At 32.1% G+C, this 15,120-nt stretch overlaps 1 protein-coding gene across 1 annotated transcript in view; it reads left to right on the top strand.

Moving 5' to 3' along the window:
- Positions 1-15,120, top strand: part of LOC125060453 (interference hedgehog-like) — a 103,934-nt gene that overhangs the window by 37,611 nt on the left and 51,203 nt on the right. The window contains exon 2 of the mRNA XM_047665357.1: positions 521-580. Coding sequence (XP_047521313.1) covers positions 529-580 — 52 coding nt within the window. The 5' untranslated portion in view covers positions 521-528. The remainder of the gene's footprint in view (positions 1-520; positions 581-15,120) is intronic.

Raw genomic sequence — 15,120 nt, 5'->3', positions numbered from 1 at the left:
AGATATGGGTTGGTGTCAGAATGGTGAAAATTACGGGTTATATGTATTTTTAATGCTACCTTCGTGGTTGTCAAGGGCCTCGAAACCGAAGGGTTTCGAAGTTGGCAAGAAGCACGAAAGAGATTGCGATGGCGAAATATACTTGAGGAGGCTAAGGCCCACAAAGGGCCTATAGAGCCATTGATTGAGATTACTACTTACTATTAACAGAACTACCGAATACACAAAATCGGTCAAGCCGTTTCGGAGGAGTTTCTTTACACTGTGATAATTTCATATGTACCTTTTATTACTAGGAAGTTTAAAATGTTTTGGTTATATTTGTTTTATAAACGTTATTTATAAGTGTTGTTTCATTGAATGTTTAATTAATTATTATAACACTTGGTAAAAAAAAATCGTAGTCAAAACGTATGGATCGCTTATAAAATTTTGTAAGGAGATTGTTTGAAGGGAAACTATTTTTAGTATGAAATGTTTTCGTTTATTATAGAATAATATGCTATTTTATTTTTTCCAGGACTTACGATGGCTGTTCACCTTCACTTGCTGCTGGTAGCCATCGTGCCCGTATTAGCAGGTTAGTTAGTTTTTTTAAGCTTAAAATTTTAACATACCAATGTATGCACCAGTCGCGATTTAATGCCTGTAAATGCGAGATACCAATGTCATAGATAAATGTCACATTTTCTAGTATCACGATGTGTTCTGTGCTTTGGCCCGAACGTATAGTTCGTGTATTTTGTCCTAAGTGTTATATTTATAGATGAGAACTTGTACTTGTCTATAGATATATTTTAAGGGGTTTTTTTTTAAATTTTAGATTAACTTTTCCTTCTGACTAAGTAAGGTCTCTGTATACCTATTGTTATTTATGCGGCAAGATCAGGAATATGTTGGCAGCCACCTATGGAGGTATTCCAACCTTTAAAAAAATCATAATTTATTTTTAATTGTATTCATTGGATAAATTGTGAATCTTAAGCTTTTAGTTTTAATTTCATTCTGTAATTGTTTAAGTTATTGTTATTTATTTTATTTTTGGTAATTTAGGCTCTTCACCCTTATTATTTCTTATTCCTTACTAGGGTTGGCTTAGCGATAATGCCGCCCGTTGCCTTCTTAATGTATTATATATATAATATATATGTATTATTAATTCAAATAATTTTGTGTTAATAAAGAAGTTATATATATACGTAGAGAGCAGTGTTGGCCTAGTAGCTTCAGCTTGCGACTCTAATCCCAGATTTTATTTCTATGTGCGTATTTAACATTCGCTCGAACGGTGAAAGAAAACATTGTGAGGAAACCGACATGTCTTAGATCCAAAAAGTCGACTGCGTGTATCAGGAGGCTGATCACCTACTTGCCTATTAGATTGACAAATGATAATACAGTTACAAAAATCTACCCAGACTAATAAGGTTGCCACTGATTTATTTATATAAACGTAGACGCTACAATTATTTTGTATGGCCCTATTTTTTTGTAATGTTCAAAAGCGCGTTAATTTTGAAACTAAAACTGGGTTGCTTTGTTCTAAGTGCATTCGTCGCATATAGGCCACTGCAGTAACGAGCACTTAACTTACATGAAGTTTTAATCTCTCTGACAAAAACTAGTTTCTAACATGAAATTTAAAGCATTTATCTGTTTGGATGACATAAAATTGTTTATCCCCTAAAAACAAGGGGATAATCGATTGGTTGTGATTAAAATTTGATGGTCTTTTAAATTTTTTATCATATCCTTCAAGAAAAGAGCGTACTGTTAGAAGTATCCCAGTGATTGGGTTTTAAAAAAAAGAAAAATGATTTCACAATACAATCAATTGACCTTTTATTTGAATATTAATTAATTATAAGAACAGAATAAAATGGAAACCAATAAATGTGTTTCCGCGACGAAGGATGATACCGAACTGATTTCATAATTTAGATATTGTTTCACCTCTCGGTGGGAAATGCTGACTAGACAAAAGATATTAGTGTGTCAGCCAGATAGGGTACAAGGCTATGATATAACAGTACCAATTTTTAAAAGCCGGCAACGCACTTGCGAGCCCTCTGGCATTGAGAATGTCCATGACGGTATCACTTAATATCAGGTGAGCCTCCTGCACGTTTACAAACAGTCAAATCGGTCCAGAGGATGAAGAGAAGTTCAGTGACATACACACGTACAGTAGAATCAAATACATATATGTAACATATCCTATCTTTTAAGTTAGAATTTGCAGTCAAAATGCACACGGTTTGCAAATTTGATTGAAAAAAGTTAAGTAGATTAAGAGTCCAGATGCGTAATTTATATATATTAAGAATTTGTAAATGATGAACACAAAAAATTATTTAGAAATATTATCCAGACCATATCTCAGGTAATCTCTTTTAGGACTGGCTATTAAAACGTTTTTTTCTCTATTTGGAAGACAAAATATTAAATGATTAATAGAAATGTTGTGCTGGACGGCTTAAGATGAATCCACTTCTTCGAATCGACAGACTTAAAAGCTTATAACAGAAATATTAAATTGTGTAAAAGCTGTGAGACTGGACTGAGAACTGTGACAAGTGTATTTAAATTTATATGTCAGGAGTATGTGTATATGTAGTGTATGTACAAGCAAACGGCACCAGATAATGACGGATAATGGAATGCGTGAGGTAATGTCCTCTTCTGTACCTCCAGTTTCAGACACGATGCTTCTGATTTAAACAAATTTTGAAAGCTTGCAGTATACATAGTCATAGGATTTGTACTTTTAGCAATAATAATGACAAGACGACTTAATGACGACTCATTGGTCTAGTGGTTAGTACCCCTGACTGCGAATCCATGGGTCCCGGGTTCGATCCCCGGCTGAGACGAACATCGAAGTGATGAGCATTTGGTGTTGTGCTTAGGTCTTGGGTGTTTAAATATGTATTTATATGTCTATCTATCTATAATATGTATGTATATCCGTTGCCTAGTACCCATAACACAAGCTTCGCCAGCTTAGCATGGGACTAGTTCAATTGGTGTGAATTGTCTTAAAAAAAAAAAAAGACAATTTAAAACTAATCAAGGATTTAGACGAAATACCAAAATGTTTAACAAAAAGTAAAAAATCATTTATTCATATAGGTAACACAATGTACACTTATGAACATCAAAAAATAAATACATTAAATGCTTCTAATTTTACATTTATTGCCAGTTCTCTGTTATAACTTTTTTATATATCTTGTATTTGTGGTCTGTCATGAATAAACTTAGCTAGTACGATGAAAGGAAACATCGTGACGAAACCAGCATGCATTTGAGATGGTGTCAGGCACAGAAGACTGATCACCTTGGCTATTTAGATGCAAATGTCCGAGGCCCCGACTTAAAAGCTTGTAGAGCCATCATTTTTAGGTTAGTATCTATGTAATAAAATTTGGTATTTTGCCTAACAAGGCAAGGCTAAGACGCTGGCGAAAGCTTAATGAATCAATAAATACAGATGTTCCAACTCAAACTTGTATTGAAACGATAGCTTTCGGCTTACGCTATCTTTGTATCACAATTGATGAGTTCAACAAAAGATATCGTTTAAAATTCCATGTTCATTATCCGTCGCTGCTTCAAGACAGATGACGTACAATTTGTCATTCAGTAAAGTAGCGTTGGAATCGTTACGGTTTTTTATGTTAAGCGGATACAGCAGGTAGTCACACACACTTCGACAGTTGTAAATAAATAATCCGGTAGCACCAAAATGGGTTATTGTAGACTTTGGGCCCTCAAATAAAGCAAAGACGGTTTAATATTTGAACTTATATTTACTGCATTAAAATTTTAGAACCATTTAGCGGTATTTGACTGAATATTCGTGTTATTTATTTTTATTCGTGTTAATTAAACTTAAGCAACAAATGTAGGAATGAAACCTTTGATTCGAAATTAATATATTGACTCACTATATGAGTCTAAGCCAATATAGTAAATATACAATTGAATACTTTAATGCGCGAGAATTTCCCTAAATATGACATATGACAGTTGACACTGACAGTTAACTCAAGTGTCTAGTTTTTAAGAACTGTGTGTACATTAAATTGTCAAATTACGAAAAGATTGTAATGATAACACAGCCCCTCCAAGGCCGGCAACACACGCACTAAATTGGGTGTCCATGTCGATGACCGGTATTTTTGTCCCGTAGGCTGCTAAAAATGGCTGCTAAAAAAAATTAATAACCCCCGTTTTCTGCAACAAAAGACACAAAAAAACTAATTACGAACTTTAAAGAACGTGTATCAACGTATCAGACTCAGAAATGTGTCTGCTTCAAATAAGGTGCCTTAAAGAACGTGTATACATGAATAAAACACAGAAATATGTCTGCTTTATGACATATTTACACAGTGCACCAGGTAACTCTCGCAAAAAAGCGGACACAAAAGTACGCGCTTTAAAGAATGTTTATAAATGAATCAGATGCAGAAATGTGTCTGCTTCAAATTAGGTGCCTTAAAGAACGTGTATGCATGAATCAAACACAGAAATATGTCTGCTTTATGGCATATTTTGACAGTCAGATAACTCTCTCGCAAAAGCTCTTCAAAATAAACCAGAATATGAATATAAACAGGAGTTGCAGCGAGTGTGTAACTTTTTAATCAAAACTTTACTTAACTCCGCATCTACTTTCTTGTTCAGACTTAATTTATTCTAAATAACACCTTGTAAAATGTCTTTATAAGCACGAAGCTTTTCTTTGCGCGAAACTTTCGGAGAAACAAATATTATAAGTCCTTTTTATTGACGTACCTACCTTATCAGAAATAAATTATATTGAACTTTAACTATACATACATTACATACAAAACAATACTTATTAGTAATACGAGTATTACAATTTAAAAAAAAGTGCGTGCGTACAAAGTACACATCAATCAGTCAGAAGTGAAACTTCTTTGGCAAACTAATTTTTAACTCTTGTTCATATTTATACAAATCTAAATCTTTGGATTTTCGTGACTCCGTCTTTGGACTTCCGTGGGAAAAAGGAAGATTTCTGTAAGGTAATTCGGTCTTCTCACTCTCTCTCAATCGGTCTCAATCACTCTCTCCCTTTTCTTCGACAAAAACGCTGCACATCTTCGAGACGCTCCGTAAAAATTTTACCCTCATGCGCCTAAAGAAGTTTCACTTCAAAAAAAAACAACACATCATTAAACAGTAATATATTAAAATATTTACTAAAAGACTAACCATAACCAGTATAGGAACTGGCATGAAAGAGATCTTTTGTCAATTCTCTCAACGGACAATAAAAAACGCCTCCTAATCTATGCAGTTAATTGTTTTCGTACATTGTGTCATGTGTGCTCTTTTCGAGAGGTTAGTTTTCGCTATAGGTACGATTTTTTTGCATAGAACATGGGGCAAACGGGCAGGAGGCTCACCTAATGTTAAGTGATACCGCCGCCCATGGACACTCAATGCCAGAGGGCTCGCGAGTGCGTTGCCGGCCTTTTAAGAATTGTTCCGCTCTTGAAGGACCCAAGTAGAATTGGTTCGAAAATACTTCTTGTAACCTTTGTAAAATTGTTGTACTATGGTAATTTTGAATTTCCTGTTATTCAAATTAGTGTTTTAAACATACAGAAACTCCAGTGATAGTTTACATGTTATTTAACAGCTCACTATGTTGTCTCTCATAATAGAGTGTGATATGCACCCGAATCACTTAGACGGTTAATTTTGTGTCACGGTGCGCGCGCATCGTAAAATTTCACTCTCATCAATTTTTCATAACGCGCCTAAAGAAGTATAACTTCAAAAACGTTTTAACTGCTCCATGTAGTATAACTTACTTCCTCATAAAAACGAACAAACTTTAAATAGAATTATGTATAACGTTTTGTATTTGTTCACTTATGTGCATTGTGATAAAATTTAAAGCAAATCAGTTAGATTAAAGTTCGGAAACACGACATGACTGACTCTAGTTTCTGATTCTTTGCGGCGTATAAATAGGCACACAACGGTAAATTGTACACTTTATCTCCAATTTTCACATAATTTACACCGGTCGTAAAATAGAAGGTTATGTTAGCTCTGAATTTTAAATTATATGGAATCTTAAATGTCTCCGCGTCCCGAATAACATACAAAATTATAGATAATATAAATTATCTTATTATATATTATAATATTAGCTTATTTGCTAGTTGTCCTGGCCAGGTGGGAGACGCCAAGGCTTTTGAGTAAATACAGTTTTTAGGAAAAGGAAGATTTGACAGCCCCAGCCTAGCTTCTAGGCCACAGATCAGCCTGATTTATAAATAAATAAAAAAAAAACGTTTGAGTAGTTCCATTTTGAAAGATCGATATGTTAACGTAAAATTGTAAACACCGTTAGATTGTAATCTATCTCGCGAGATTATAAACTGTCGAAAGATTGTGAACCTCAGCGTACTGCTTACAATTTAACGTATTATTATTCGGTAGATTGTACTACACTAACTTAGTTATCATTCAAACTTCTTTGGTCAATTACAGATTAATTTTACTTCCCAACAATTTCATATAACTACCGAATAATAATACGTTAATTTGTAAGCAGTTCGTTGAGGTTCACAATCTTTCGACAGTTTACAATCTCGCGAGATAGATTACAATCTAACGGTTTTTACAATTTTACGGTGACAGATACACGATTTAAATAACTTCGTTCGATAGAAAAAAATCCAAACATAGCAAATTTTTGACACTTTGAATTCATTTTATGACGAAAATGTATATAGAAATTGATTTTGGAATTTACACGATATATTTTATCGCAAAAATTTGAGATTTTTAAATTACATTAATTTAATGTTTAACATAACTAATTGTTATAACTGGCCGGCGCGCCTCAGTGCTCCAGCTCTTCACTGCGCACCGCAGTCTACCCCGAGACACTGACACAGCAATTCGTGCTAGGATAAGGGCTTAAGAAAGCGCAGCGCTAAACAGATCCATGCAACTTCCATCAAATTGCAATTCAACACAACTCACGAGGGGACTCTTTGTATTGAAGTCGCATGGGTCCGCCAAGCATCCGCGAATATACACAGTCAATACATAATTATGTAGGAATAAAGAAATTATATAGCAAATAATTAATAGAGCAATGTTTCTAATACGACTCGGCGAAAGGTCTATGGAGTTGCAGTATCCAAAGAGTCTATTTCTCTATTTTTGTTTGACACTTACGAGCCGACTATATCCATTTCAAATGTCTGTGACATTTTTCTTTCCTCTACTGCATTAGAACTTTGACCCCGTGTATTGGTGGTCTATGTAAAATAATTGATAAATCATTTTAATTCCCAAAACATTCCGTCTCCATGCGTGGGAGTTGCTTCGAAATTCCGTACAGGTCACCGTCGTTCCTACTAAGTGCGCGTTGAATTTAGAAAAATCTTTATTTTAGTAATAAATTTGGTTAACATTTGCTTGCTACTATTGATTATTTAAAGATAACGATTTGACTTAAACCGCGTTAGTTCGGTTGTAGCGTGATAGTTATAGTCTATGGCCCTCATCTATATTGAACATAGATTGTAATTACACCCACAAACTAATCACTAACATAAGCATAGATAATATATATAAGTAATATTATCAAGGATTTTTTCTAAATGAAAACACAAAATTGTTTCTCTGAAATACAAAGTTTTTATTTTATTTATCACATTTTATAATATAATGCACTTATGATCTAACTATTATAATTATTCTTACCTGAAATACAAAGAAACGACATTTAATGTTCATTTATCCTTTAATCTATCTTTTTACACTATAATCCACTAAATTAATTTACACGTCATCCGCCATTTTATCGCGTGTCACTCCGACGCGTCAAATTCAAATTAATGAAATATCATTCCATTACATCTCCCCCCCTAAGAGAAAAAATTCTGAATAATATATCTACACACTATACTTAATAGCTATCTTCATATTCGTTTCCTTATATTTCATCTTCTTCAGATTCTGTTGTAACCGGTTGTAATTTTGTTATGTGGAACAAAGTTGATTCTGTTTTTCTGTTACCAGTGTCAATCCTGTAAATGGAGTTCGATATTTTCCCTACTATCTTAAAAGGACCTATTTTTAATTCGTCTAATTTCTTTCTATTCAGTCTATTTCCATTCTCAACATATACACTGTCTCCTATATTAAACTCTTGCATTTTTCTTTTTCTATCAAATATTTTCTTATTATACTTGTGGGATTTTATTGTATTTTCTAATGCCAATCTTTTATCAGCAATCCACTTGTCTTCTCCCTCTATTATTTTTAATTCATTTGGTAGAATGCTGACATTTGTACCATCCAGTAAATATTTTGGTGCAAAACCTGTAACGGAGTGTTCTGTTTCATTATATTTCTCTATACATTCTCTTGCCACTGTTGTCCATGTTCTCTTATTATTTTTCTCATTTATTCTACATCTTATTTTATTAACTATTGTTTGATTTAACCTTTCATTCAAGCCATTTGAGAATGGTGTATTCACAGCTGTAAAAATTAATTTCACATTATTTTCATTTAGATATTGCTTAAATTCTCTTGAATTGATGCCTGGATATTGATCTGTCAAAATTATTCCAATCTCATCTGTTTCTAGTACATTCTTTGTTAGTTTTATAAAATCACTTGCATTCTGTGTTTTTGACGTCACAATAAATGCATATCTTGTATAATGGTCTACTAAAAGGTGTAGGTACTTTTTTGTTGATCTAGATCCTCCAAAGCCACCTATAGTATCCATTGACATTATCTCAAATGGTTTTGTTGCTGGTCCCAGTTGTGACATTAATCCAAATTTTCCTTGACCTCTTGATTTATTTTTTATGCATATTTCACATGTTTTACAAATATTTATAATATTCTTTGTTAGGTTTTTAGCTGTGTATATGGGACTTATTTTTTTCTGCAATTGTCTGATCCCAATATGGCATAAATCTTCATGCACCTTTTTTATAAGTTTCTTACTAAATTCTTCTGAGAGGATAATCTTTTCATGTTTCTTTATTTTCTTATAATATATTGTATTTTTTTGTATTAGATTTTCTTTTGTTTCTTTTATTGTTTCATTTTGCTCTTGATCTTCAACTATATCCTTTATTTGTATTAAATTAACTATTTTCAATAATTCTTCTTTGTTATCTTCTGATTCTAATACAGGATTTCGGCTCAAACAGTCTGCTTCTACATTTTCTTTACCAGGTATATATTTTACCGTAAAGTCGTATTGAGACAGGTAGTATGTGAGATCACCCAATTCTTCGTCTGTCCTGCATTTAATGTTCATGTTTTCTAAAGGTTTGTGGTCTGAGTAAATAGTGAATTGTTTTCCAATGAGCCAGTGTTGCCAGTATTTGACTGCTTCTTTCATAGCAAAACATTCTAAGTATATAGCTTTTTTCCGTTTTTGAGATTCATTCAGTTTTTTTGAAAAATATGCCACTGGTTTGTCATTACCGTCCAGTTGTGTTTGTTTTAATATTGCTCCGATACCCTCTAAGGAAGCATCTGTAAAGATTTTTATTGGTAAGTCTTTGTCATATATTTCCAATACCGGTTGAGAACATAAATATCTCTTTATTTGATTAAATGATTCTTCACACTTCTCTGACCACACAAACTTTTCGTTTTTTCTTAATAACTTATGTAATGGATCTAAGATAATCGCGCTCCTTGGTATGTATTCATGGTAAAAGTTAATTTTTCCCAAAAATTGTCTGATATTCTTTTGTGTCTTCGGAGTTGGAAAATGTTTTATCGAAATCAAATTGTCTTTTAACGGTCTTACCGAGTTGTTTTGAATTACATGGCCAAGATACTTTACTGAGTCTGCGGCAAAGGTACACTTCATAAACTTCAATCTAAAGCCTTCTTTTATTATTGCCTCTAATACATTTTTTATGTGTCTTATATGGTCCTCAAAAGTAGAGGAGTAGATTAAAATGTCATCAATATAATTTACAGAGTATCCTGTGAGATTGTGCTTTCTCAGAATATTACTTAAAACTCTCTGGAAAATTGCTGGTGATGTTTTTAAACCAAAAGGAAGGCAGGTCCACTGAAAATGGCCATCTTGTGTGACAAATCCTGTTTTATATCTATCTTCCACCCGTAGTGGTATGGCCCAAAATGCTGAGTTTATATCAAGAGTAGTAAAATACTTACAATTTCTTGTCTTAATAATTAAATCATCTATTAATGGGAAAGGTTGAGCTTGTGGTACAACAATTTTGTTAAGTTCTCTAAAATCTATACATAATCGAGATTTTCTATTTTCACCTTTTTTAAATGCTAATGTCACTGGCGCAGCAAAAGGACTGTAAGATTCTTCTATTAAATTATTCTTTAGTAATCTGGATATTTGTTCTTCGATTTCTAATTTATCTTCTATTGTACATCTGTATGGTCTTTTACTACAGTATGTATTTACAAGTAAATCTATGTGAGCTTCATAATCTTTAACTGATCCTATATCATACTTGTCCCTAGCAAAAATAGTTTTATATTTATTTATAACTTCTTCTATCTCAATTTTCTTTTCTTTATCTAAATGATCTGTCTTACTAACAAATTCCTCTGTTTCTATGTGTTCATTGAAATTTATTGCATATATTTTTATATTCTTATCTTCATTTCTGTTATCTTTAGACATCCTGTCTATTTTCCTTTGTTCTATCTGCAAGTCCTCATTTTGGATTAATTTGAACTTCTTTATCATATCCAATCCGATTATAAAATCCTCAAAATCTTCATTTTCTACTATATATATATCGACCTCTTCTTCTAAATCAAAGATTTTTATTTTTATTGTTATCAAGCCATCTGTCTTCTTCACACCATTAACCGTTTTCATATATGTTATATTCACATTGTCTTTTTTTTCTTTTACTTTAATCAATCTTGAATTTATTAAAGAGATCTGTGAGCCTGAATCATAAACACCGCTCACTTCTAGTTTATTTTCTAATAAAAGCTTGATTTTGATTAATGGTGTACTTACTCGTTTTTTTTCTCAGTATTCATATCTACTTCAATAATCGAATTATTATTTACATTTTTGGCTTTAAAAACCTTTTCAGATTCACTTTTATTTTTCTTGAACCAACATAACTCCTCCGGATGATATCTAATTCCTTTGTCCAAGGATTCACAAGTCTTACATGGCTTCTTCTCATTAAATTTATTTTTATAAGAATATATATTCTTTGTTATAGTTGAGTTTTTCTTGAAGATCATACCTTCATATTTTCTTATCTCGTTGAACAAATCAGTAGTGTTGTTGAGTTCGTCCCTGTTTAACTTATTCAAGATAAAACCAGGTAAACCAGTTGCAATTAGATCTATCATTGTTCTGGAATCTATCGATTTATTTATGTCTAGTATAAGCCGTTCTTTTTTTATAGCATAATCAATTAACAGCCCTTCTTTATACTTGAATGTGAAAGCAGTTGTGACTACATCCCACCCTTGGTTCCTAAAAGTTTCTAAAAATTTGTCTTTCCATTCATTCCATTCAGAATTTACTGATAGTTTAATTACCATCGAGCTATACCAATCCAAACTGGAGTTTTCTAAAAATAATCTCAATATATCTATTTTTGTTTCATCTTTTGTAATATTAAAACGCTCACACTCTTTTTCAAAATTCTCTATCCATTGCACTGCATTAGGATTCTTACTTGTGAATTTTTCAATAATAAATTTCTCTGAAACATGTTTTAAATTATGTTGATTTTCTTTTTTTGTCGTAGATTCTATTAATTTTTCCAGGATATGCTGCAAATTATCATCATTGCCTCTTGGTTGTTTTGTGCTCATTTCCTCTAAATATTGATCTAAAAATTGCATATTACCTTCCTCATCTATATATGTTTTCTTTAGATCTTCATCTAATTTTACCCATATCTTTCTGCTTTGGTGCCTTTTCTTTATACTATTTTTTATTTTTGAAAAAGTGTTCAATTTAACTATATATTTATGATGAATCACCGGCTTCAGTTCATCAGGTAAAACATAACATTTTCCTTCTTCTGTCAATATTGAAGTTATGGCCAAAATATTAGATTTGCCATCGATTGAGGCTATCATTGTAAACTCAAATTGTAGCCGGTCCATCTTTTTTTAATAAACAAAAATGTCGTTTTATAAGTAATATTATCAAGGATTTTTTCTAAATGAAAACACAAAATTGTTTCTCTGAAATACAAAGTTTTTATTTTATTTATCACATTTTATAATATAATGCACTTATGATCTAACTATTATAATTATTCTTACCTGAAATACAAAGAAACGACATTTAATGTTCATTTATCCTTTAATCTATCTTTTTACACTATAATCCACTAAATTAATTTACACGTCATCCGCCATTTTATCGCGTGTCACTCCGACGCGTCAAATTCAAATTAATGAAATATCATTCCATTACATATATATTTATTTACTCATTGTCAAGTATTCATAAGTCAATGTCAGTTTTTGACAGTTCGAACGCGCCAATTTTACACGGATTGAATTATTCGAATTCTGTTCGAAAAATGCATTTCCGTTTATTTAAGTGTACCACAGCATATGCAATACAATGTTCTACAGCGTAAGATACAATCTATTGTTCTAAAGAGATAATAACGGTGAACGTAAAATTTGCCAAAAATATTAACACGCGTTAAACTCAAACTTTTCATACAAAAACTATTGTGTTAAGGCATTAAGTAAACCCCTTGTACCTGTGTGATTCATTCGCACACACACACAATAATTTAATTATTATAAAAAAGGCTAACGTTGTGAGTCAGCAACAAATAAATTCTTTATTTAAAATTCTTGAAACGGTCATTGGCACATGGGAACAATCTGATACACCTCTGAGTTTCTTGTTCTATGATCTTGATATAAAGCTTATATCACTTGAAACATGATATAATAGTGTTATGGTATGTTTATTAAGTTGCGTTGAGTGTTCTTTGTTGTATATGTTAATGTGAGACTAATGAACAATTATTTTTTACTATGAGAATATATTTTTTGGAGTTAGGAATAATTCTAAAAAAATGTAAATGGTATTCTATTTCAGGCTTGGTAAGAAGAAATTTATTTTTACTACGTTATATGAAATAAAAAGCTTCTCCCAATGAATGGTTCCGCGTACGAAAAATCTAGTCCCACAGAACAGCGTACCAAGCCTTAAAATCTATAATCAATATATTTTCTCAGGACCAGGGCTTGGTAGCTTAAATCTTAAAGAAAGTAGGTAATTTCATTCTTTTTAACAACCTCGACGTTCGTCATTCCAAAACTGAGCGTTTTCTAAGGCAGTTTTTGCCGCGCACCACCGCTATGTGAAACCAGTTGCCCACTGAAGTATTTCCGAACCAATTTGGCTGAGGGTCCTTTAAGAAAAGAGAGTACCAATTCTCGAAAGGCCGGCAACGCACTTGCGAGCCTTCTGGCAATGTGCGTCCATGGGCGGCGGTATCACTTCACATCAGGCCTCTTGCATACAAAAATAAAAAAATTACACGCTATAAAACATACCATATTTTACTATATTATATTTGTATTTAGTAACAAGGATGCGTCATTTGATAATAATCGTTCGAAACATAATCGCGTTTCAAGGCCAAGTTGATCGTTATTTATTCCATGTTTTGTTCATAAGAATGCAAATAAAAAGCGTCCGAAGTCTCGCCGCTCGCGCACCTTCGCTCTTAAAAAATAATAATATATCCACTATTATAACGTGGAATTTGAATAACGTTTATAGCCTGTTTGAACAGTGTCAAAAACAATTATCTATGATCTTTACATTTCTGACATTTGAATTTTGTTTTTAGATTAAGCCCAGGTCTCAAATTTAATTTTAATAGTCTTCTTTAAGTATAATAATACATTGCTTATTATTATTTGTTATCAAATCTACAAGTTATTAAATCATGGCGGTATGACTTTAGTCTGTTTAGGCATGTAAAAAAAGTCAATTGTCAAATCTAATGTGAAATTGTGTACACAATCATCTAACACTAATGTCAACAAACCAATGTAATGGCTCAAAGATGTTTAGATATTTTTTTAAAATAGTAGTTTGTTTACGTACCTAAAATACAATTAATTGATTATTAAGCCTAAATAATAGAAATTATATTCTGAAAGATGAGAAATAAATAATCTAAACAATTGAATAGCCAAATAGAAAAATCAAATAGCAATTACACTTATCTACCTTCATATCGCAAAATTCGTAACGCATGCATTTCACAATTAAACATATTCTATTTAATGAGATTGTTTAGTGCGAGTGCCAAGCCAATTTATTTATTTAAAACATACAACATTTTTGATATCGATATGTTATAAGATGTTGTTAGGTTAGCTAATAACGTAATAACATAAGACAAAGATCCCTGATTAAATAAATTAAACGACATGGCTCTCACAATTTTTTACGGTAGGATCGATTGCATACGAGTTCTTTTTTTAGATAGTCCTACTTTTTTTCCTTTCTGGTACCTCTTCTACTTTAAATACTCTGCATTCTATATATTATAGACCTGACTGATCATTCATTGCAATCCTTAATTATTAAGGCAGTTGGTGTACCGTCTAGAAAACTGGAGCAAAATTGAAAAAAAAAAAAATCTTCCTTGATTTATAGTTTACTTAGTGTTTCCCAACGTGGAGATTTCCCAAAAGGTTTCAATTCTATTGCTATGGGGTGTTATACAAAAATTTATAAAATTTATTTAGAATTTACTTACTGTTTTTCGTTAACAATTTCCTAGTAATTTCTTCCTATTTAAGTTAAGTGAACAATTGAGTTATTTATATAAAAATTACGTATGTTGAAATTGTCATAAGAATTTTAGTAAGGCTAAGGTGGGGCATGGCACAAAAAAGGTTGGGAATCACTGGTCTAAATACTAAATGAATTCTTAATTACAAGCTCCTCTTTCTGCTAGAAATAACTTAAAGTTTTGATGATCGGTCAGTCGGTTTTACGTCAGTGAGTGGGTGACAAAATTAAGAAACTTTGACTAGGTATAATACTCCAACTACTGATTC

The sequence above is a fragment of the Pieris napi genome, chromosome 21 (genome assembly GCF_905475465.1).
Source record: "Pieris napi chromosome 21, ilPieNapi1.2, whole genome shotgun sequence".
Classification (NCBI taxonomy): domain Eukaryota; kingdom Metazoa; phylum Arthropoda; class Insecta; order Lepidoptera; family Pieridae; genus Pieris; species Pieris napi.
The sequence above is the reverse complement of the archived record's forward strand: the minus strand, read 5'-3'. Positions and strand labels throughout refer to the sequence as shown.